Below are 22,254 nucleotides of genomic sequence, written 5' to 3'. Positions count from 1 at the left end.
GTGTAACAAACTGAGAGGTGAGACTTCTACGTCACAATTTTGTTTTGCTTCTAATAAAACGCCTCCGTGTGATTTTAACTTGACAAAAGGTGAAAATATTTGTTGTTTGAGTACTTTTGCAAGGCACTATGGGTTATTATGCGACTGCATTTTCAGCATGAAGATATTGTGGAGGGTGTAGACGTCCTGGGAGTGTGAAAGTAGGTCAATCACCCCTGCCAGGGGGTGAAACGGGTGCATACTTTTGTGAGATTCTTTAATCAAATCAGGGATTTAGATTAAGATGGAGATGTTACCTCGATCTTCATCTCTGTTTATTAGAATGAGGAGATTTCTAGGTAGATAAATCATCTCAAGAAGGCTCGTACAGATGTTCTCCGTCTGACAAGAGATGAAGGAGAACCTGCTTGGTGTAACAGGCAGGAAGGAGACGGGGACAAAAAGCTGAGACATCCCCCCCACCCTGAAGCTCCCTTCAAACGCTTCTGCTTCTTCTCCCTTCCTGTTGCCTAGCGACCCAACATCACAGCTCTGTTGCCTGTGATTGATCAGCAGCCTGCAAACAAAAAGGCAAACAGGCGCTCCCTTCTTCCCCTTCCAAACTCACAGCATACCTTACCGGACGTGCATTATATGCGGTCAGATGGTGGCTTCGTGTTCCTAATGAAATCCATTGTAAGCTATGCCACTGTTGGAGGATCATGTAGCTGTATTTGCTTTACGTTATTTGCTCATATTGTGCACACCGCCTGCTGTTAGCTCTTATTACTGTGTGATTTATACAATGAGCCATAAATAAATAAAGTGCTTTAAAAACAAGCTGGTCAAACAAGCCTCACCCATAGGGTCCATATGACTGTGGTTAGCTCAGCAGTGCACCCTAGAGGTTCCTAGGCGTAACAACATCCAATCACAGGCACCATGTTTCGTTCACACAAAAACATCACTACAAGAATCCTGCGGTGTGTCTCTGCGTTTGTGTGACAGTCAGTTGAAGATTCTTGAAAATGTAACTTAGAAACAGTGCAATGAAGAAATACACCTAAGTCAAGAAGAATGACTTGGCTGCCCTCGTGTTTCATGACGTCATTAAACACGAAGGCACCAGGAAGTTGGTTCTTTAGGAGTGAGACGCCATCTGCTGGATGAAAATGAGAAAATCACGTTTTTTGTTCATCCCATGAATAATACTTGATACCTTTTAGAGCAAACTTCCATTTTGTCAGGTATAATTAACACCAAAGCAACCAGTTAAATATTATTTCAGTAACTGTTGGGAATATGTCGATCTAAACACTCATGCGCACTCATGGGAACCGGCGCAATGGTGCAGTACTTGGTTTGTTCGAGGTGCAATCAAATGCAGCAAAGTACATTGGTTATTCAGTTTATCTCGACGTTGCCAAGTTTTGTATCCAGCCAAAAATGAGCACTTTGTGAATTGCGCTTAATTGTAATTCAAGTACAAGTGAAGTACCCATCCAAGAATTAAATAACAGACAAAGATATAAAGGTATAGTGCAAATTCTGGTAGTTTAAAAACTATAATAATAATTTTTAAAAACCCCGTTAACTTATGTACCAAATTCAGGCAGAAATAATCCTTTTCTAGTTACATCTTTCCCCATTTAAAACTTGAATTCTTTCAAAGTGAAATTTAAACTTACATGAGGAATGTACGCAATATTGTGTTCACCTCTTTGTGATACTAAGAATAAAATCAGGGATATTTACTGCAGTTCCTACTGACAGACTAGCAAATGTAGCTTAGCTAATGCAGCTTTTATTTGCAAGCTAAGATGGACATACAGTATATGTAGCCTATGTGTATGTAAATATACAGTCACCAGAACCTTTTTACTCATGTGAAGAGTTCGTACGTCCTATATAAAGCCAGGGAAACACTCACTGTATGTGTAAATGAATTTCATGCTGGAAAGCTCCTCCATGGTGTATGCACTCATGTTCACTAAGCAGTAAACTAAATGTTATCAGGAGCAGCTTTTCCACATAGTTTCCTTCTCTGACTCATACGGTCGATTCTGACAGCAGCCATTTTATTCATGTATCTTTCTTGGATATTAGTCAAGACTGTCCACATATTCTTCTTGTTGGAACTCTCTATGGCGTTGATCAGTCATGCGTCCGATATGCACTGCGCATGCGCTTGACTACTAATATGGTGCGGCTCGATTCCGATTCAGACTTGTGGGAATGGACCTTACCAAGCTCCGCCCGCAACCGACCCACGTGACCGCAAAGTCTCACAAACAAAGCCTCGCGCTGTTGTTTCTATGTAAACATGACTCCATTAGTGCATCATTTCTACCGGATTTTCACAATATATCAGCTACTACATGGACAGAGGAACTAACAAGTTCATGTCATCATCTGGGAGGAGGTTACTGGTTTCTCAGTCAAGCTGGTTGCAAACCTGAGGCCAGCAGGTGTCAGTCTGTTATGGTAGATCTGAAATTTGGTTTGATGACGTCAATATGAGAAGCTACAGGCTGATAGGAGGAACCAAAGAGCTCTGAGAAGGTAAAGGCAAATCTTCTGAAGCTGGGATATAATTAATTTAATTTCACATAATTGTCGCTGTAGAAGCCATTTGTTTGTTAAAATTTTATGAAATATATTTGTTCTATTTGATGTTTGTTGTGAATGACGTAAACTCACAAACGAACGAGGTAATTAGTCCAACGTTTAGAAACTACAGCGGCTGTAATGAGCCACAACAAAGGGAAACAAAGGTAAAATAACCTGAACAGGTGATCAACTCAAAACCACTCCTACCTTTTTACTCTCTCTCTCTCTTTGTAGTTTAAGCACACCTGTTACCGTGGCAACCGCCTGCACCCGCAAGACGAGCAAAGATTACGTTAAAAACATAACATTCAGTCCGTTACGATATCAAGTTTCCAGACTTGATATTTATTTCTCGATTATTAATCAGCGCTTCCCTGAAACAGCGATGGTTGATTGACTAGCTGCACTTGGTGCTAACGTGGCTAACATGAGTTACAGTTTAGTCCAAAGCCTTTTCTGCTAGAATAAAATCTTTAGTGTATGTCAGATACAGACACATTGCATATTGATCTGTTTAGCTAACGTCAGACTGTGTAGCAGACAGGCTTCAAGGTGTACAAGTTGTATCAGTTCTGCCATTATGCTGTACTTAGCTAACGGGAAGCTAAGTGTGTTTGTGAGACGGCCACGCACGTTGTAGCCGCGCTACTACGTAGAATGGGCATCAGCCAATGAAAAGCGGCCCCTGTGGTAAGGTCCATTAACCCAGCAGTCTCGTTTTCTCTCCTCTCACTTTCCATCCCTGATGTGCAGCAGCAATAGACTTTCATTCTGTGCCCACAATGCATTGCTGTAGAATTACAGTAAACTATTTAAAATTAGCTTTTCTGACAAAAACCCATTTATACCTTGTTGTTGGTAAACATGTAGAAGTTAGTGTGATATAAACTTTGCTTAAACACTTTGCTCAAACACTTCATATGTAACTTAACTAATTTACAGCAAAAATTTGACTAGCACCTTAGCTACGTCGTACAGAAGGATGCTAGCATGGTAACGAACCTAAGAAGATGTTGAGCATTGGAATAAGCCTACGGTAATCCTAAACTGTCTTGTGTCCCTTTTGTCTTGATTTTTGAAAGTATAAACTTGGAATTAGTTCACATTCAAGTGGTTGCAAACTGGGATTTGCTAAATGTTGTGCCTAATCACAAGGCTAACTCATTTCATCAGTTGACAACAAGATATTACTTTTAGCTTTTATACATTTAAACATGTGAAGAATATTCTCAGAAATAGATGCCGATTTAATTTCTGCACTGTTTTAACTTTATACACATGTGGTAGCCATGTTGTATTTTTTATTTTATTTTTTTTAGGCCATGATCAGTGACAAAGGTTTGGTTTTACTTGAATTATCATATTTGCGCCGTAGTTTTCATCACCTTTAAATAGATTTGAGCCGTGTTGGGCTGAGAGGTGGTCCACTGTTCACAATTCTGATGAACCAAACACCTACCAAAAAAAATAAAAAAAATCACAAAGTCCTCCACGCATTTTGTAGCAGCACATTGCCGTATCCACATATCTGGTACCTGACCACTGCAACCCAATCTTCTCTAAGTTGGGAAGGAATTGGCAGGTGTGAAGGTACAAACTGATGAAGGAGGGAAGTGCTAACGACTGTATTAGCTGCAAAAGAACTTTAAATTAATTTTATAAAAAGAATGACCCTAAAATTCACCCTGCTAAGTCTGTTTTTAAATCACCTTTCAGGAAGCAAAAGACATGGCTGAATAAAGCCAGTTTGGATGGGTTTTAGGAGAGACGAACATTAGTTAAAATAAATTAAAGCGATATCGTTGGAAAACGAGGACACTTTAATGATGGGTTCAAGATATAGTACCTTCCAGAAGTATTTATAATTTGAACCCTTTTCATATTTTGTCACCTTTACACCACAACCTTAATGTATTTCACTGTGGCTTTACGAGAAGTCTCTAGATTCATTTTCTGAGACAAAATATGAAAAAGTTCAACTTGTGCGAATACGTTCGCAAAGCACTGCAAAATTCTCGACAGGATCATTGACTGGTGTGTGTCTTTACAATAGAGGTGTGTTTTTCACCTGCAACAGATGTTTAATCGTACAGACTGCGCACACAGGGGAACATCTCCAGTAAACTGAACACATGCGATACAGAGAAGCGCTGCAGAAACATTGGCAGCAACAGTAGCACAACAGAAAATACCAAACCAATGCAAGCACCTCAAAATCCGGTTCTGATTCGTCACAGATGCCGACACAACCGGAAAACATGCAGCAAACACGTCGAAAACGGAGCCCAAACGGTAAAACGTAGAGTGCAAATACAAAGTAGCAAACCTAACCACTGTGTTATTGTTTTATTATCCATGTTTGTCATGTTACACAATCTTAAATGGGTTTGAGGACAACCTAGATTGACTCAACTTCCGGTGCATTCTGGGTTGAAATGAGTGACGGTCCCTCAAAGTGCACTTATCAACAATACTGCAAACTTCTATAGGTACTGAGCTGTGAAAAAGGCTTTGCTTTTTTACCGTTTTTATCTGGTTAGTTTTTTTTTAAATTTTGTCAAACTTGCATGTCTCAGATCAGTGATGTCCAAATCTTTGACAAACCAGGTAAAATTTAACTACTGGCATGACAAAATTCATTAAATCTAAAATGCAAAATATAGTTAGAATTTTTTTTTTTAGTTTGTTTTTACAAAACTTGTATGTCTTTAAAGATCCAAAATATAATAAATGTATTTTGCAAAACTGCAACAGAAACACTTTTTTTCTCATCACACGAGTCACATGATCACCAACCAGATGTTACTACTGGCAGAAACGATGAAGAAAACAACAGGAAGTGGTAAGAGGAGGATTTTTGGATTAGTTTTTTTCAGACAGTACAGCTAGCGCCATTGCTGAATTATGCATTTACCCCATGGAGTTGTCGCTGCCATGACTTATTGTGTAAACAAGCTTGTTTACACATGGTTTTCATTTAATTTGTTATTTAATGAAAACACCACAATTGTGAAGTTGTGTCTTTTCGACATTAGTAAAATGGAGACAAAGATTTGTGCACCTTTTTAATGAAACGCAGCCTGTGCTGATGTGTTTTGGAGTAATTTTGGCAAGAGTGATTAGTGACTCATTGGACAGTTTCTTTCTATGACGTCATCATTGAGAACTGCATTTTGTATTGACTCAGGTTTGATACTAATTACTTTGATCTTGAAGCATGTACGTGTGACAAAAAAAAAAAAAAGTAAAAATGTAACAAAATCTGTAAGGGAGTGGGTGGAACATATTTTCACTTCCTCTCTAAAGAACGCCAACAGTCCATGTCAGTCCTTCCTCATCAGGCGTTCTCTGAGGTCGCTGTGCGGCTGACTTCTCCACACATCAGCGGCGGTGGCGGCGGCGGCTCTTGCTCCGCCTGTGAGTCAGCACAGTCTGGGTTTGTGCGGAGGCCAGGGCCGAGCTCGGAGAAACGGTTGTGGGGCTCGGCGCCCATTTCGGACTCCAGCGCGGATTCGACCGAGGGGAGCATGGGCGCGGCAGCGTTTAGGGTCTCGCCAAGGAAGGCGGGCGTGTCGCTCGCCGAGACGTCCAGCTGATAGGGCTGCAGGGAGGAGGCGCTGTGGAACGTGCCGCTGAGGCCCAGGAGGCTGTTGGTGTAACTCAGAACAGAGGGGAGGGGGACGGAGTACGAGGGAGGATTCAGTCCGTGCAATGAACAGTCCCAGTCTTCCTCCTCATCCTCTTCTTCATCCTCTTCCTCATCCTCTTCGTCCTCCTCCTCCTCTTCGTCCTCGTCGTCTTCCTCTGCGTCCTCCGGGTCGAGAGTTTCTAGACTGTGCGTGCTGCAGTCCGACAGCCCGCTGCAAACGCTGCTGCCGTCCTCGTCGTAAGCCTCATCCTCCTCCTCTTCGTCGTCGTCTTCGTCCTCCTCTTCCTCCTCGTCCTCGTCTAGATGCGAATCGGAGTCACCCGTGCTCTGGAGATGCATGATGGGATTGTTCATCTTCAGAGACTGAGGGTTGTGCTGCTGCTGCGGCTGCTGCTGGATCAAGGTGGTGTTGCCGTGGTAACCGTTGCCACTGGTTACAAGCTGCTGCTCCGTTTGCTGGTACTGCTCCTCGCGGCTCTTCTCCAGCTCCAGCTTCATGATGGTGTGCAAGAAGTGGGTGCGCACTCGGACCGGGTTGAACTCCAGCCGCCCGGCGCCGTTGCTGCAGCCGTCCTTGGTGCAGCCGCAGGGGAAGGACATGCGGTCCACCTGGAGGGAGGGGGTGCAGGGGGGCAAACATCACACACAAGAGAGGCAGCTGCCAATCAGAGCCAGACATGAGTTGGGGAGAAGTTCAGAATCTGCTGTGGATGATTTGGAATTTCATCTGCAACGCTACTGGAAAAGATGCACAAATGATTATGCCCATTACTCGTCTTTTGTCATTTGTTTCAGAAGCAGAACACCTTTAGAGATTGTAACAATTTTTTTTTGTATGATTGGGATCAATATAGTATCATCTCTGTTCTATTTAGAGCAGTTTGCATTATGCTTTACTATGATAGTAAAGCGTATTCCTTTAGTTTTATTGTAACCTAAAGGACTAAACAAGGATCTGAGTTTATAAATCTGCCTGATTTGTCCATTGTTTTAGATTTGGAGCAGTTCTGAAGGAAAGGATCATTTGAATCTTTTTTAAACAGAAAAAAACCCGTCAAAACATATTTGGAGTGGTTTTTATTCAGTTGACACTCAATTTTATAGGCCAATTTTTTAAAATGGCAAATTAAGCATCTATATAAAGTCCATCCATCCATCCATCCATTTTCTGTTCACCCTTTGTCCCTAATGGGGTCTGTTCCACAAATCTCTCTGTTCCTGTGATCTTGGTTATCATCTATATTTGAGATAATAACTGAAAGTCCTATAAATGCTTTAAAATGCCCTTCAGGCTGTGCTTTAAAAGATCTCTGTTTTAACGATCCATTTCAGGTTTATTCAGTATTTTTGATATCTAACTCCATGTGACTAAATATAGTCCAGACTCATGAAAAAACCTGGAAATGACTCTTTGGCAATTAAGGGAAGCTTTGAAGAAGATGCTAATATTACTTTGTTAGCCTAGCAGTGAGAGGTTAGCCTGTCACCGAGTTTAAATCTTTTAGGTCACTCATTTTATTTTCTGCCAAGAATCCAAAATGTTGCCGCAAAAATGACATAAAAGTAGCAGAGAAAATATTAGTGTCCGAAGAGCAAAGTTTCTTACCACGTGTGTGAATTTAGCACAGCATTGACTCAAATACTACTTCCTTACTTACTTCCAAATAAGAGTCTCAAATACAGAATGATAATTCATCTTATTACAAGACACTACCTTGATATCGACAGAGGTAAAGTTCAGTTTGTAACAAGAATTGTTAGGTTCCAACTAGAAATACATTGTTTTATCGAGTCCCTCAGAACACAGTGCTAACAAAATAATCTCAAAGGCAGATACGGAGCAGCTTAGTTTGTATTTTGAAAAAAAAAAGTATTGTAATTGCAGTTATAATGAAAACATGACATACGAAAGTCCTTGACTTAATAAACATCTAAGCATTGATCACTTAAACCAAATTTTGCTTTAGCATCTATGAAACATTTAAGCTAGTCTTCGTTTAAATGTATTTTCATCCAGTAGTTGTTCACTGGGACTCTCCAGTTATGACAGTTTGTTATTCATGAATCTTTTATTTGGTGGTAAATAAAAAAGTGGATACTTGGATTTCCAAAAAGTATTGTTAAAATTTGATCCGTGTCTGTTTATGTCAACTCAATATAAAGTAACATTTTATGTCGCTATATCCTCTACTGGTCAATCTGCCAGAAAGTGTTAGCCATCTTTGCTTAACTTCTTCTCTCCCAACTTGTAAATAACTGATCCATAGATAATTGCATCGTGATTAATCTTAAGGAAGAACAAACAAATCCTCCTGATGCTAAGAGGTCATTTTATATTCGATGTGTTTTCATACACAGACAGACATTTACAAAACTTTAGTATTATAGATGTGCCTCACCACATTTCCATTTACCTGGCACTTAATGCCGGCCAGGCTGCAAGCACAGGTCTCTGGGTCACATATCCCTCGGCAGCGACACCCACATTCCTCTCTAGACATCCTCAGGGCGCGCAGCTCATGCTTCTCCTCCACATCAATGCGGCGGACCCCAGAGGCACGGAGGAGCGCGCGCCGCCTCCTGGTGGTGAGGGGCTGGAGGAAGAAGTAGTCATCCACCTCCGTATTATCCACATCCAGGTCATCTTCTGAGATGTCGTCGAGCGTCAGAGTGTCGGCCTCCATGGAGGACACCGTGCCGTTCTTGGTTAGCTGAAGAGATGGAACCCAGAATGTTACACGTATTTAAATTCGAAACCTGGCGATGGGTTGCTCCACCGACTTTGAGTTTGATGGCGTTGAGTTTCTCCTCTTTGAGGTGATCCCTCAGCATGTTCTGATGGCTCCGTTTCTGCTCCATGGCAAACTCCCTGAGGGTGAAGCGCTTCACCCCGCTGTGATGTGGCGACATCCCCAGGGTGCTGCCACCCTGCGTTGGCACGCTGGTGAAGCCCTGGCGCCGGCTGAAATAGTACACAGTGACGCTCTCAAAGTGCACATTACGTCCCCGCAGTCGCTTTGACTGCCGCTGGACAGAGGCTAACGGTGAAGAATAGAAGAGGGAGACACAAGCCAATGATAAAGCTGAAGCAGTGGCTATGCTTATATAGGAGACACAAAACATGTTTTTAAAGGGTATTTCACATACATGATCTATATATCGTATCTATAGTGCTGTGATATCTGTACATAAATATTTTCTTTTTGTTGCTAATGAATCTTACTGTGGTTTACTAAAGTCCCAAATTCTGTGAAATTGCTTCGTAGCCTTTCTTTTCAAATGGCTTGACATCATTAACCCTCTCATCTGTCTCATCTGAATTTCTTTAAAGGTTGGGGTCTAATCATTTTACCCTGTGCGTGGTCCCACCGGGACCCTGCATGCGTTTTTTTTTTGTGGTTTCAGGAACTGACGGTCTGACAGGATGGCTCTATCTCTTCCCCATTGTCCGAACATAACACCTGTTCATGTTAGGTTGGAGAGCCTTTTCCTCTCAGTAAATGAAAGCATTATGTGAAAAATCTCAAACATTGATGTGTGGCAAAAACGGCAAAAGCAGAAAATCTTTAATATTAGAAATACTAACACATTTTCTATGAAGCCACGGATAAAGCTTAAAATACTTTGAATGAAATGCCAGACAAATGACCAAATGAACAAAGTTTGTTGGCATTTTCCCTCCCCCACTTGTTGCTGTCAGTCAGATGACCAACAAAAAAACCTAATTCTGATAATTGGAAGTATGTCTGGTTGCAAAAAGACATTAACATTCATTGTTTAGAAAATAAAGGATCACAAACAACATTACCTTAATTTTGATCATTTTGTTGTCTTTTCTTCATGGGCAAACTATCACTTTACATGTTTGAAGTCTCAAAATTAAAATATTCAATACAAGTTACATTTAAGCATGATATAATTTTAGCTTAAGTAGAAATAATTAGGACGAGTAAGTTGAGCTTGAGCAGATGTACGCTAAGTATATTTGTAGAAAGTAGTCAATTTTTAAAAAAACTCTTTATAAACTATTTTACCTCCACTTCATAATTGTTCACTTCCTTAACAGTATCCTACAGATGTACTGCGCTATTAAAGCTCATTCTCTTTGCCTCCTGAATTCTTAAAACCCTTACCAATCAGGTTAATAAAACAAGAAAGGTTTGTTGGTGAGATCTTACGATCTAGAATCCCGGAGGGGACCGAATTATTAAGACTATCGCTGCTGTTGCCGCTGTCGCTGCAGGAAACCTCGTCATCTTCTGAGCCCTGCAGAGACAAATAGGAGGAGGGTTCCTCTTCAAGCTTTCTCTTCAGGATCCCGCTCATCCTGGAGCAGGTCCCGCTGGTCACACCTGTGCGACAGACACGTTGACATAAAACAGCTTGATGACACTTCACAACTCTTTTCAAAAACTGATTTAACCTTTTAATTTGTTGAAAGCTTTCAGACAGAATACTGGAATAATTTGATTTATCCTTTAGTTTGAATTCAAGCATATTTCTTTGCATACAACAAGCTACCCATCTATCTAGCTAGCATGTTGCTTGCCAACGGTGGTAAACCATCTTTGTGTCCTTTTGTTCTATTTTTTGTTTGTTTGTTTTAGTCCGCAACTTTATATCTTCATCACTGTCACAAGGCAGCTTTGTTGAGTCACAAAAATCCAACGACTTAGTGTCAGCAAAAGGTAGCAATAGGCTAGCAAATGTAGCATAGCATTAGCTGCGAAAAGAGACAAATTTTATGGGTATAAAGCTACAAAAGAGCATAATGTGGTTACGAATGCTGAAAATTTGACTACATTATTTTCAAAAAGCATACAATTTGCTTTGGACAATAAAAACTCTTAATTTTGCTTTGTATATTCTAGTTAACAGGTTTGACTATAACCCTGACCTTAAAGTACAATATAGCTACCATGCACTGATAGTTGAAGCTCTAACATGTTTATTTGCACATACTGTACATCCTCAGTTACTGAACAATTTGCTCAGCATCTAAAAGCATATTTGTTTGAGATATAGCATTGTTATTGGCATGTTTTGCTAATAGTAGTTAGCCTGCTAACCCGGGACAATGACAGAAACCTTTCCTGGCCTTCTGACTCGCATTTGAATTATTTTGACATTTCAAAATTAAGAAAAAGGAAATGTATCATAATCCAGTCTAATAATAAACCACATCTCTGTTTACCTGTTGTATAACTGTGGTGAATTCAAACCTGTAGTCTCATATAGATGTGGCATGTGATGCTTCTGCATCTAAATTTTGGCGTTTCCAAACCATAAACAAACTTTGTCTTAACTACCGGTCCATCAAAAGTAATTAATAAGGTAAATGTTCTGAATTAAGCATGAAAGAATTACAGTATGTCCATACAACACCTTGCAAATATATTCATAACCCTTCAACCTTTTTTTAGATTTTGTTGTGGGCAAGTTCTGGTAATTGCAGAGAAAGTATATTTGTATGAATTTCCCCATGGTCATTATTTCTGCCAGAAACGACTTCTGAAATTGCAGCATCAAGTCTTGCAGCATGTTCTTTTAACACCTTTCCAAGTTTTAAAGACTGACATTTATTTGCCGATTCTTTTTTGATGTGGGATCCACACACCATGTTGCAGCCACTACCTTGTTTCACTGTGGGAATGTGGTGCTTAAGGTAATACGCAACGTTTTGCTTTCACTTTTAAGGCAACACAAATTTACACCACAGAAGCGATCAGACAAGTAACGGCCATCACATTTGCATTCAAAAAAACGATTTCTCTTATTTCCCCACCTCACTATCCACAGATGAACCAGAAAAGGACTGAAAACCAGTCCTTCTACTTCAATTTAACATTCTACTTTATGTTGGTCTACCACTTGAAATCTCAGTGAAATATGTTGAAGTTACGGAAGAACAGAGTTTATTCATGTACTGACTTTATAAATTGGACTTCCACTAATAGACGTTGAGTGTTCTTGGGTGACCTTGCCTGTTTGTGAAGCCTTGCAAATAGAAAACAAGTCATGTCAAAATGCAATGATCTTGTCTAGATTTGGGCAAACCAGATGTCATCCTATTCTATGTTGTTGAGCAATGAAACAGCAGTTCTAGACGCAGTCAGTTGTTGGATGTAAAAAGGGGCCTCTTTAGGGGAACCCTCGTCGACTTTTTGTTTGTTTTTATTTCCAATCAGAAGAAGTTATTCAGTAGAGACATTAGGCTGGTTGAGGATTACATCACATGCAGCAGGGCTGAATGATGAGCCAAGGTTTTCCTCTTGGACCGGCTTTGTCTCGCCTCCTACAGTGTTATACAATTTTCTTTATCAGTGCAAAGAACCTGCGCTTCCCGTTTTCGAAGGCACAAGAAAAGGAAAGGGCACGACGGCGTTGTAGATAAATCAGCGATGAGTGTTGTATGTTTAAAACCTTCCATGCGCCCGTTTTAGCCCGAAATCCCTCGTTGAGTGAGTGAGCGTCATTACTTTCTGATGCCCGCATGCACGCACAGCCTCCCACTCCTCATTCATGTCCTCTTCCCAAACACTGACATGAGATTTTCTCATTGACAAATGGAAGTCAGTGCCACCATGTGACGTAAGCGAACCTCCCGGAGGCCGAGCTGGTTCGGCTCCCCGCTGCGCTGACCGTCTTCACTGACCTGTTTCCGTCTCTTGCTTCTGGTTTCCCGGCGGTCCTCCCGACTCTCTCCTCTGCATCACACAATGTTCAGCAGCGGCGGCCAGAATTCCCCATGTGCCGTGACGATGGAGTGAGCGCTGCCATGATGCCTGCTCTTCCTTATTTCTCTCTTTCCAGCAGTGCCTCGCACTATTGTGCCGCCTCCGTCGCTGTCTTATGCCTGCTCCCACTGCACCCTCATTCTGTGCTCACGCTGTCAGCTCCCTCGCCGTCTGATTCTCTCCTGCTTCGCAACCCCTCCTTCCCCTCTTCCTCTCCCTCGCTCCTCACAAAGACTTGTTAGCTCGGTGCCGCTGCCGGCTGGAAGCGCTCGAGCCTGACAGAGGTGAAGCAAGCTCGCCGAGATCATACAATGAAGGAGTACATGTGAGAGTCTGTGGAGGCTCAGTGAAGCAGGGAGGGGAAATAAGAGAAATAGTTTTTAGAACGCAAACGCAATGGGCTTTATTTGTCCGATCACCCTTCTTGTTGCTTTGAAGCTGAAATCAATGGCAGGAACCAAAAAAATAAGAGGAAACGGGTTATATCTAGTGATGCATGATCTGCTTTTTTCATTTCCGATACCGATATCTCAGGTTTAGTGTCGGCCAGTACCAGGTCAGATACAGAAAAGCAATGGTGAATTGACCTAAAACCTTTCTTTTTATCAAACACAAGCAACAATGTACCAAATCAAAAATGTATTTGATAACCCAGTACATCACACTTAAATACACAAATAGTTTCACGAGTTTGTTCAAATATGTAAAAACAACACAACTTTAATTTGCTTAGCCAATGTATTTACTTACTTACAATTTATTTACTTTGCTTAGCCAAAGTAAATAATAAAAAAACGAAACTGACAAAATCAATAGGTTGCCTATGTTGGTCAAACATGTAACAAATCTCCTTTAAACTGGTTCATAAAGTGGAATTAGGAATTCTAAATATAATGTAAATAATAAAGCATGAGGACAAAGAATAGAATTAAACTGAATAGATCTGCCATTACAGCACTGTCACTGGTACCCAATTTAGAATTTCTTTTCAATATTAGGACCAATACAGATATTAACATCTGATCGGTGCATCTCTAGCTGTATGATTAAGAAACTCAATCATGTTGCTCTGGTCAGGAAAATATCCAGAGTCCATCATTACTAAATAAGCAGAAGGAAAACCTGACAGAAAGAAACAAAACAGACTATTTAATCTCATATATTCTATACATTTTTTCTTTTCTCATCAGATTTTTCTGTCAGGCAAAAGTCTGAGTCGCACTCAGACATCTACATTACACAGTTGAGGCCACCTTGCTTGCTAGCTAACTAACTAGGGTTTTTTCTGTCTATCACAGGTGCAAATTTATCACCAATGGACTGGATGAAGTTTGTACAATTCTGTAGAGATAAATATCTTAAATTTCATCTATAATGTCTTAAGATGTTTTACATTTGAAATGGTGAACCGGATCAAATCTGTTGGACTTTTCAACTTTAGAGTTTTGCATTCCTTTGATTTTGTTAATGCAGATTGTATAAATGTGAATAGATTTTTTTTTATTTATGCATCTTGTGAGCCTTTGACTCCTATTAAAACTGCAGTTTTGCATTACACTACCATTCTGATTGGCATTTTTCTTTGTTACCTTATTCTTCACAATATTATGACTTATTGTTTTACACTATAAATATACAGTAAGTTTGGACACAACTGTGTGTCCAAACTTTTGGTCTGTACTCAATGCAGACCAAAAGTTTAGACACACCTTTTCTCATTCTCATTCACCTTCTCATTGAATGAGACGGAAAGGATTGACAGATTGACAGATTGAAGGTGTCCACCTTCAATGAGAAGGTGTGTCCAAACTTTTGGTCTGAACTGAGTACAGATCAAAAGCTTGGACACACAGTTCTGTCCAAACGTTTGGTCTGTACTGTATATGTACTTCATAACCATACATCCTCTTGTTTTATCTTTTTAACTGGCATTTAATGAGTTAATCTTTTAAAAAATATGAGTATTGTGTACATTGGACAAAATATTGATGCATTTATTAATATAATTTTTAGGATTAAACTTTTTTTTTTCTCCACAGTTAAAACACAGAACAAAAAAAACACCAGAGGGTTTTTATAATTGCTTATAATTGAATAATCAATTATAGTAAGCTAAGTACTTACTGTTTTAATAGGAGATGGTTACGACTATAGTTGCAATAAGTTGTAACTTTTTTTTTAAGAGATCGCTCTAGTCAAAGTCCAAATGTAAATCCAATTGAGCAAGTGTGGCAGAACCTGAGAATTGATGTTCAGAGTCTCTTCATCCAGTCTGACTGAGCTTGAGTTAATTTACAAAGAAAAATGTGAAGAAAAAAAATCTCAAGACTTCCAACACTAAGTAAGCCAGGCGTCCCTTTCCCTGCTGAAGAAAAGTATCCCACAGTATGATACCTGCACCGCCATGTTTCACCATCAGAGTAAAACATTTTTTTAAATCTGCAACCTTTTCCTTACTTTCCAGAATTCACCTCTATTTTGTGTTTATAACAGATTATTTGTCCAATCTGAAGTTAATGTAAACGATGTAATCAATCAAACGTATGACTAACATCCACAACAATGTCAATGAAAATGATATGATTAACCACTCAGCCCCCACACATATTGTTGCCATAGCGATGCTGGACCCGGAATGCTATGTCCTCTCATTAAAGTGGCGCAACCTTGAGTTTGTGTGCTGTGAACACGGCTGTGTTTGTATTTCAGTGAAGCGCTGAGGAAATGGTTTTACAAATACATTTTGACAACCTCATTAAAAAAAGACATATTTTGATTTTAAATAAAGCCCAGAAATAAAGGTATCAATTGTAAAATGAAAATGAGCAAAAAGGTGTTGTTAAGGAGATGAAACTGTTCTTGTTATGTTGCGTGTTGAGATGAGTATAAAATATAAATGATATTCATTCAGAGTCTAACAGTTTTTTCAGTTTGAACGGCTGAATCCTGTCGGGTTTGGTCTCTGATTTGTCCTGTTCATCTCCAGCACCGATGTGCAGGGGAGACGGAGGCGATCCTTCCAATCAGCTTCCATGGCAACGAGCCATGGGGGGAGGGTTTCTGGGGGCTAGATGGAGGAGGGAGGCAGCTAAAGGGGTTTGAGGGAGGAGGGGGCTGTGATGGGGGTCTAACATGAAGGTATGGTGATTTTTTTTGTCTTTTTAAAAAGAAGCTATTGTAGCATATACAGCACCTTAAAAATGTTTGCAATGTTATTCACTGGGAATTCTGATAGATCAACAACAGATTGTGCATAAGGATGCAGTAATTTCTTCTTCTTTTATTTATTTATTTATTTTTACAAATAAGAACATTAAAAGTGTGTCGGCGTCTAAACTAAATATGTCCTACACAGATCCAAAGAGATGGACAAAGACATGGCCGACCGTCTCACCTGACAGACTCTGGAGGAGCTGCAGAGATCCACGCCTCAGGTAGGAGAATCTCTCTTAAATGTGGCGATAGATAAAAAGAGAGAATCTGGAAGAAGATGCTCTGGTCAGCTGAGATGAAACTAGGGACAAGGTGTCTCGTTTTAAACATTGACTTAATGGCCTCATCCTGTGTTCATTTATCTACCCTTTTGTCTACTTCCACCCTCAACAATCAATCTATATACAAATACTGCTGGACTTTTCAGAAAATAACCCCCAAATCATTCAAAAGGTTTCACTATTAAATTGGTTTTCACATTTTCTCATTGATAAAACTTTTCAACTGAATCGGTAGACGTGCAACGATGCGTTTTTGTGCAGGAGATGGATTGTTCTTACGCACATGAGAGCTTTCAATTTCCCCCCTCCATCCAAATTTTATTTTTCATCAAATCATTGGCATCCATAAACTGTAATAATGAATGACTTGCGTAACAAATTGGGGAGAAAAGTAGCCAGGCACAAATCTAAAGTAGCCTTGTTCTATATACAGATTTTTTTCTTTTGAAGCATATTTAGAATTTGAGTCTTGAATTAAGAATTTCTTGTTAGATTTTATAATAGTCATTTCTCTGGATTCATTTTGTGTTCGTCTTTTTCCAAGTCGCTACGTCTATTTTGCTATTTTTGAGCTTTTTTAGGGAGTTTGGCTGTGTAATTTGGGTGTTTGGTTAGGTTAAAGTTATTATTGTTTGTTTTCATAGACATAAATACATGACTTTACCTTCTCTAAAAGCACTTGATTTAAAAAAAAAGTATCTGAGTCAGTCCAGTTTGACTAGCGTCCACCAGGGGGAGTTCTCGCTCAGAGAGTGTTTTTTTCCCCACAGTGTGTTTCTGCTCCAGCCTGAGTCATGAAGCCATCATTAATTCCCAGCTCCTGCCTGGTTCTGCTGTCTGGCTGGGTGTAATTGATACCTCTGGGACCTAAACGAATGGCTCAGCTGTCTCGCTGCAGCATCAGCCACAGATTAGTGCACGCATGTCTGATAAAGAGGAAGATAAAGTTAGATGCATTGAGCTCCCTCAGCTCGGAAAACAGAAAAACAAAGCTTAATGATCCGGACTATTTTCTGTAATGGAGCAGGACTTGTAAATATTACCAGAGGTTAAAAATCAGTGAACGTCATGTGACTAAATTAGATGTATTACAGAGATAAACTAGAAAATTCCTGAAGAAATTTAACCGGCGCCTGCCAAAGTGTGCCCGTCGGTTTGGACCCAGCGTTCTGATGCTAAAAATTAGCATCAATGCTAAAGAAAGCTGCAATCATATGAGGAGAATGACAAGAATGTTTACTGACATGGACTTGCACCATTCTGTATGATAAAGTAAGTGTATCAGCTAAAATTAGCCAAAATGCTAATGTTAGCATGAATGCTGTCAGTAGCATGTGGGGCATCACTAGCATGTTGTCTGTACTTACTGCATTCAGTATACTAAACATGGCTAATAAGTAAGAACAATTGCTAATAGCTTATTTAAGATAAAAGGCTAATGCTAATGAACTGCTTTGCTGTGCAAGGCAGTCCCTGAACCGGAGAGAAAAAGATAATGCAGGCTAATATTATTGCACCGCCTGTGGCGGTGCACTCACCTGAGGGGGATATTTAAGCTTTTATTTTGAAAGAAACCGTAAGCTTCTTATTAAATGGAAACAGTAATCCAATGTCTAACAGTGGTTTGTTTAAACCAGTCACATAAAGCCCAAAATAGCAATTACTTGATATAAAAAAGGTCAAGGCTTTTAATTTTCAAATTTTCAGTAAGCCAAACTAATCCCATTTGTAACAGTGATTGGGTTAAATCAGTTCTATAATGCCCAAAACACAAGTAGTTCTAAAGGCCAGTTCAGTTCTCCTCAGTAGTAACTGACATTCAGCTCAGGCCTAAATTCATATCTGTAGCTCAATCACAGTAATAGCAGTGATGAGACCAAGCTAGACCAAGACCTAACCTGAAAAAACAATTTAATGCAGGCTAATATTATTGCACCTCCTATGGCGGTGCATTAACCTGACAGGAATATTGAGGTTTTTATTTTGAAATTTTCATTAAGCTTCATTTTAAATTGCCACACTAAACCCATGTGAAACAATGGTTGGGTAAAATCGGTTATAAAAAGCCCAAAACACAAGTAGTTCTAAAGAGCAGCTCAGCTGTCATGTGAGTGAGACAGAATTCTAACTGTTTGAAGCAGTTAGTTTTTCTGAACAAAGCAGGACGAACATATCTTTCTCTAAATGCTGTCAACAGCATGTGGGATATCATTAGAATGTTGTCTGTAATTGACTTACTCCACTCAGTATATTAAACATGGCTAATAAGTAAGAAAATAGCTAATAGCTTATTTAAGGTAAAATAAGCTATTAACCAGCCTGTGTTATCTTCACCACCCTTTTCTCAAATTTGCTTGTCTCATATTTTTATTATTCAAAAATTACTAAACAGATCTAATAAAAATACAAATTTGATGAAATGATGAAAAGAGAAAGCAAACAAGAAGTTCATTAGCATTAGAACTGCGCAATACAGTTCTAATGCTAATGAACCGCCCTGCTAATGCTAATGAACCGCCCTGCTAATGCTAATGAACTGCCTTGCTAATGCTAATGAACTGCTTTGCTGTGCAAGGCAGTTCCCTAACCTGAGAGAAAAAGATAATGCATGCTAATATTATTGCACTGCCTATGGGGGTGCAATAAACTGAGGGGAATATGGATGCTTTTATTTTGAAAAAAAAAAAACATAAGCTTCATATTAAATGACCACACTAATTAAAATGTCTAACAGTGTTTGGGTTAAATCCGTTATTTACTGGCCAAAACAGCCAATAGTTCTAAATGGCAGCTCAGCACTCTGCTTTAACTGAGTGTTAGTTGGAACTACAGTGATGTGTTTTTGTAGTCCTAACCAGCAGCCAATCGCCTCCTGTGTTCCGTTGCTATGGTTATCAATCCTCTGCTAACTGTCATGTGTGTGTGAGACAGAGAGGTGGAGAAATAATTCTATCTTTGTGAGACACCCAGTCAGTTTATATGGAAAAAGCAGCCTGAACAACTCCTTCCCGTTCAGGAACCGAGAGACGTATTGGAAAACCATTTGAGCGTATGAGAGGACTATCTGCCGTCTCCCACAGTACGATTCATATTTGTAGCTCACTCACAGTAATTGCAGTGATGAGACAAAGATGGTGCATGCAGACCTCAGAAATTTTTCAGAAATACATGGAAGTGAATCTGGGAGATCTGTCAGTTATCCTGGCGAATGATTTCACTCTGAAGCACCTTGACAGAAAACCGTAAGCCCTAGAGAAATTTCAAAAACATTTTACGGGAGCAGGCATTCGTATCAATGTCATGACCAAGTTTGATACCAATCGGGCGATATTTGTGGGGGTGACGACGATTTCAAAATTGTTTTGGGGTCAAAAATTTGCTTCATTTCTCACTGTAATGGAGCGGCAGTTGGTGTCAGTTATATTCTGCGTTTCGGCAGTTGGAAATTTTGCTCGTTTTTCGCTTGCTTTGCAAGTCAGTCACTGCTCTCCTTATGCATTACTATGGGCAGGCCCCAATTAGCACTATATGGACGTGTGATTGTGCGGTTTGTTCAATGATTCATTGTTCTCTTTGCTCCCGAATCCAAAGACTTCCCATCTAAGAGAAAATGTGGATCTTGAAATTATTTTCAATATTTCAAATTCCCTCTTGACATTGGATCTAGAAAGGAACCGCACACCATTACACAAACGCAAACCTTTCACATTTTGTTCAATAACAACCACACACTCAAGTGTATTTAACTGAGTTATGAAATGCAACGTTTGTGTGGTTTACACATCAGAAATAAAAAAAGGAAGGAAGGAAAAAAATCCATCAAAATTAAACAATATGGGCTGAAAGGTAAGATGAAAAGAGAGAGCTGTTGCATTGCCTTATAACTCTGTGTTTCAGCTATGTTGCAGTTTTCTGGACGTTTGTTCCAGAGTTGTGGTGCATAGAAGCTAAATGCTGCTTCTCCCTGTTTGGTTCTGGTTCAGGGGATGCAGAGCAGAGCCAGAACCAGGAGACCTGAGAGGTCTGGAAGGTTGATACAACAACAGCAGATCTTTAATGTATTGTGGTGCTAAACCATTCAGTGATTTATAAACTTGCAACAGTATTTTAAAGTCTATTCTCTCAGTGTAAGGACTTTAGAAGTGGTGTGATGTGCTTTCTTTTTGTGAAAATGCAAGCAGCAGCGTTCTGGATCAGCTGCAGCTGAATCAGCTGCAGATGTTTTTAGACAGACTTGTGAAGACAGTGTTGGATTAATTAGCACAACAAAAGAAAAGCGTGGATGAGTTTCTCTAGATCTTGCTGGGACAAAGCACCGTTTATTCTGGAAATCTTCTGCAGGTGATTGAAGGCTGACTTTGTAACCGTCTTTATGTGGCTTTGAAGGTTCAGGTTCGTCATTACACTCAAATTTCAGACCTGATCTCTAGTTTCCAGCTGTAACAACTGAAGCTGTGTGCTGACTCTAGATCGTTCCTCTTTAGATCCTAATATAATAATTTAATATTCTGTTCAGCTGGAGGAAAGTTATGCCACATCCACACATGAATTTGATGTCACCAGTTATGTAAAAATATTTTGTCGTTTTTTTTTTTCTTTTTCTAGTGTGTGCAAGTATCTGTTTACTGTTAGTCTCTTCTGTGCTTCTGGTAACTGAACACTAGAGGGCACAGTTGTCCTTTGCAACAGGCTTGTGCTCATCATGCAGAACCAGACTACCCCATATTGAGGTTTAGGTCAACGCTACCACATTCAGTTTCATTCCCTCCAGAGGTGAGTAATAACTAGTTATGTGGGGAAAAAATACTTTTATTTACTTCAGTAGAATATTGAAGTAGAGCTGGTCTTACTTGAGTACAATTTCTTCCCACTTCTGCTCAGTACTAACTGTAAAATAGCATAACGGAGTGTAATAGCTGGCTGTCGGTTGTAGCGAATGTGACTAAGAGTTGGGAGCTTGTTTCTTCCACGAAGAGGAGGCAGAAGATGAGGAGGTTGAGAACTGGTCAGGACAGCAGATGGCCTCTCCGTCTGTCTGGCCCGTTTAAAGAGCGCCGCAGGCGAAGCTTCTAATTACACCAGCCGGCCTGGATGACGTCGCGGCTTCCACTCAAAGTCCTCTGCAAAGTCCCTCAACTTTGAAACAAGTTCGGGTCCGCTTTAGCGAATTCCTGGTCCTGGAAGCTTCCAGCCCTATCACTGGTGCCACAGGCTGCTGATCTAGTGCCACGCAGTTCTTGGAACTTATCAGATGGTCTGCTGCTCTCTAATGAAACTGAGTCAGGGAATAAAATGCTCGGTAACTGGAGTGGAGTTTCTGTAATCTGATCTTCACCATCTCTGTCTGCCTCAAGAGTGATTAGGACGTATTGCACTTTGCAGCGCCAAACCTCGGTGCGTTTTTGGAACACGCCAGCAGTCCTTGTTTTTACAAATAATTGTTCTTTGCCAAACAGATCAAACTCATATTTGCCTTGCAACATCACAGCCACACTTTCATTATGTGTGCAGCTCAATCATGCGCATGCATTACAGAGCGAATGCGCATCATTGTTTATGTGTTACATTAGGGTTCATTTCCAGATTGTAAAGGAGGGAACAATAATCTCAAGTTCCTCACCTGAGGTAATTAGATAACCTTTCACTGCACAGCATGGACTAACACTGGGCTTTGGTTCCACCATTATGTACCCCAAACCCTGTCATGTCTGGAAAATGAGACATTGTAAGTAGCTATTTGATTAAGTTCTAATAGGCAGGAAGAATAGCAATGTAAATCTGTAGA

At 40.1% G+C, this 22,254-nt stretch overlaps 1 protein-coding gene across 2 annotated transcripts; it reads right to left on the bottom strand.

Annotated features, from left to right (window-relative positions):
• Positions 1-5,802: 5,802 nt before the first annotated feature.
• LOC102235071 (cysteine/serine-rich nuclear protein 3-like) lies at positions 5,803-13,352 on the bottom strand. 2 transcript variants are annotated; one of them, XM_014472136.2, is made up of 5 exons: positions 12,894-13,352; positions 10,417-10,590; positions 9,020-9,276; positions 8,638-8,949; positions 5,803-6,847 (listed from the first exon to the last, which is right to left on the bottom strand). In XM_014472136.2, the coding sequence occupies exons 1-5, from the start codon at positions 12,949-12,951 to the stop codon at positions 5,927-5,929; spliced, it is 1,722 nt and encodes a 573-aa protein (XP_014327622.1). In that variant the 5' UTR covers positions 12,952-13,352; the 3' UTR covers positions 5,803-5,926. The 2 variants fall into 2 exon arrangements, with proteins under 2 accessions (XP_014327622.1, XP_005808127.1); XM_005808070.2 differs by having other exon boundaries at positions 8,653-8,949.
• Positions 13,353-22,254: the final 8,902 nt, after the last annotated feature.

The sequence above is a fragment of the Xiphophorus maculatus genome, chromosome 24 (genome assembly GCF_002775205.1).
Source record: "Xiphophorus maculatus strain JP 163 A chromosome 24, X_maculatus-5.0-male, whole genome shotgun sequence".
Classification (NCBI taxonomy): Eukaryota; Metazoa; Chordata; class Actinopteri; order Cyprinodontiformes; family Poeciliidae; genus Xiphophorus; species Xiphophorus maculatus.
The sequence above is the reverse complement of the archived record's forward strand: the minus strand, read 5'-3'. Positions and strand labels throughout refer to the sequence as shown.

What these genes read in the sequence shown, in the direction of transcription:
- LOC102235071 (XM_014472136.2), bottom strand. Translation starts at nt 12,951, where the DNA reads ATGCAGAGGAGAGAGTCGGGAGGACCGCCGGGAAACCAGAAGCAAGAG. An exon ending in GAAGCAAGAGACGGAAACAG is followed by an intron (nt 10,591 to 12,893) that starts GTCAGTGAAGAC and finishes TCTGTCGCACAG; the next exon opens with GTGTGACCAGCGGGACCTGC. An exon ending in GCCAGGTAAATGGAAATGTG is followed by an intron (nt 6,848 to 8,637) that starts GTGAGGCACATC and finishes CCCTCCCTCCAG; the next exon opens with GTGGACCGCATGTCCTTCCC.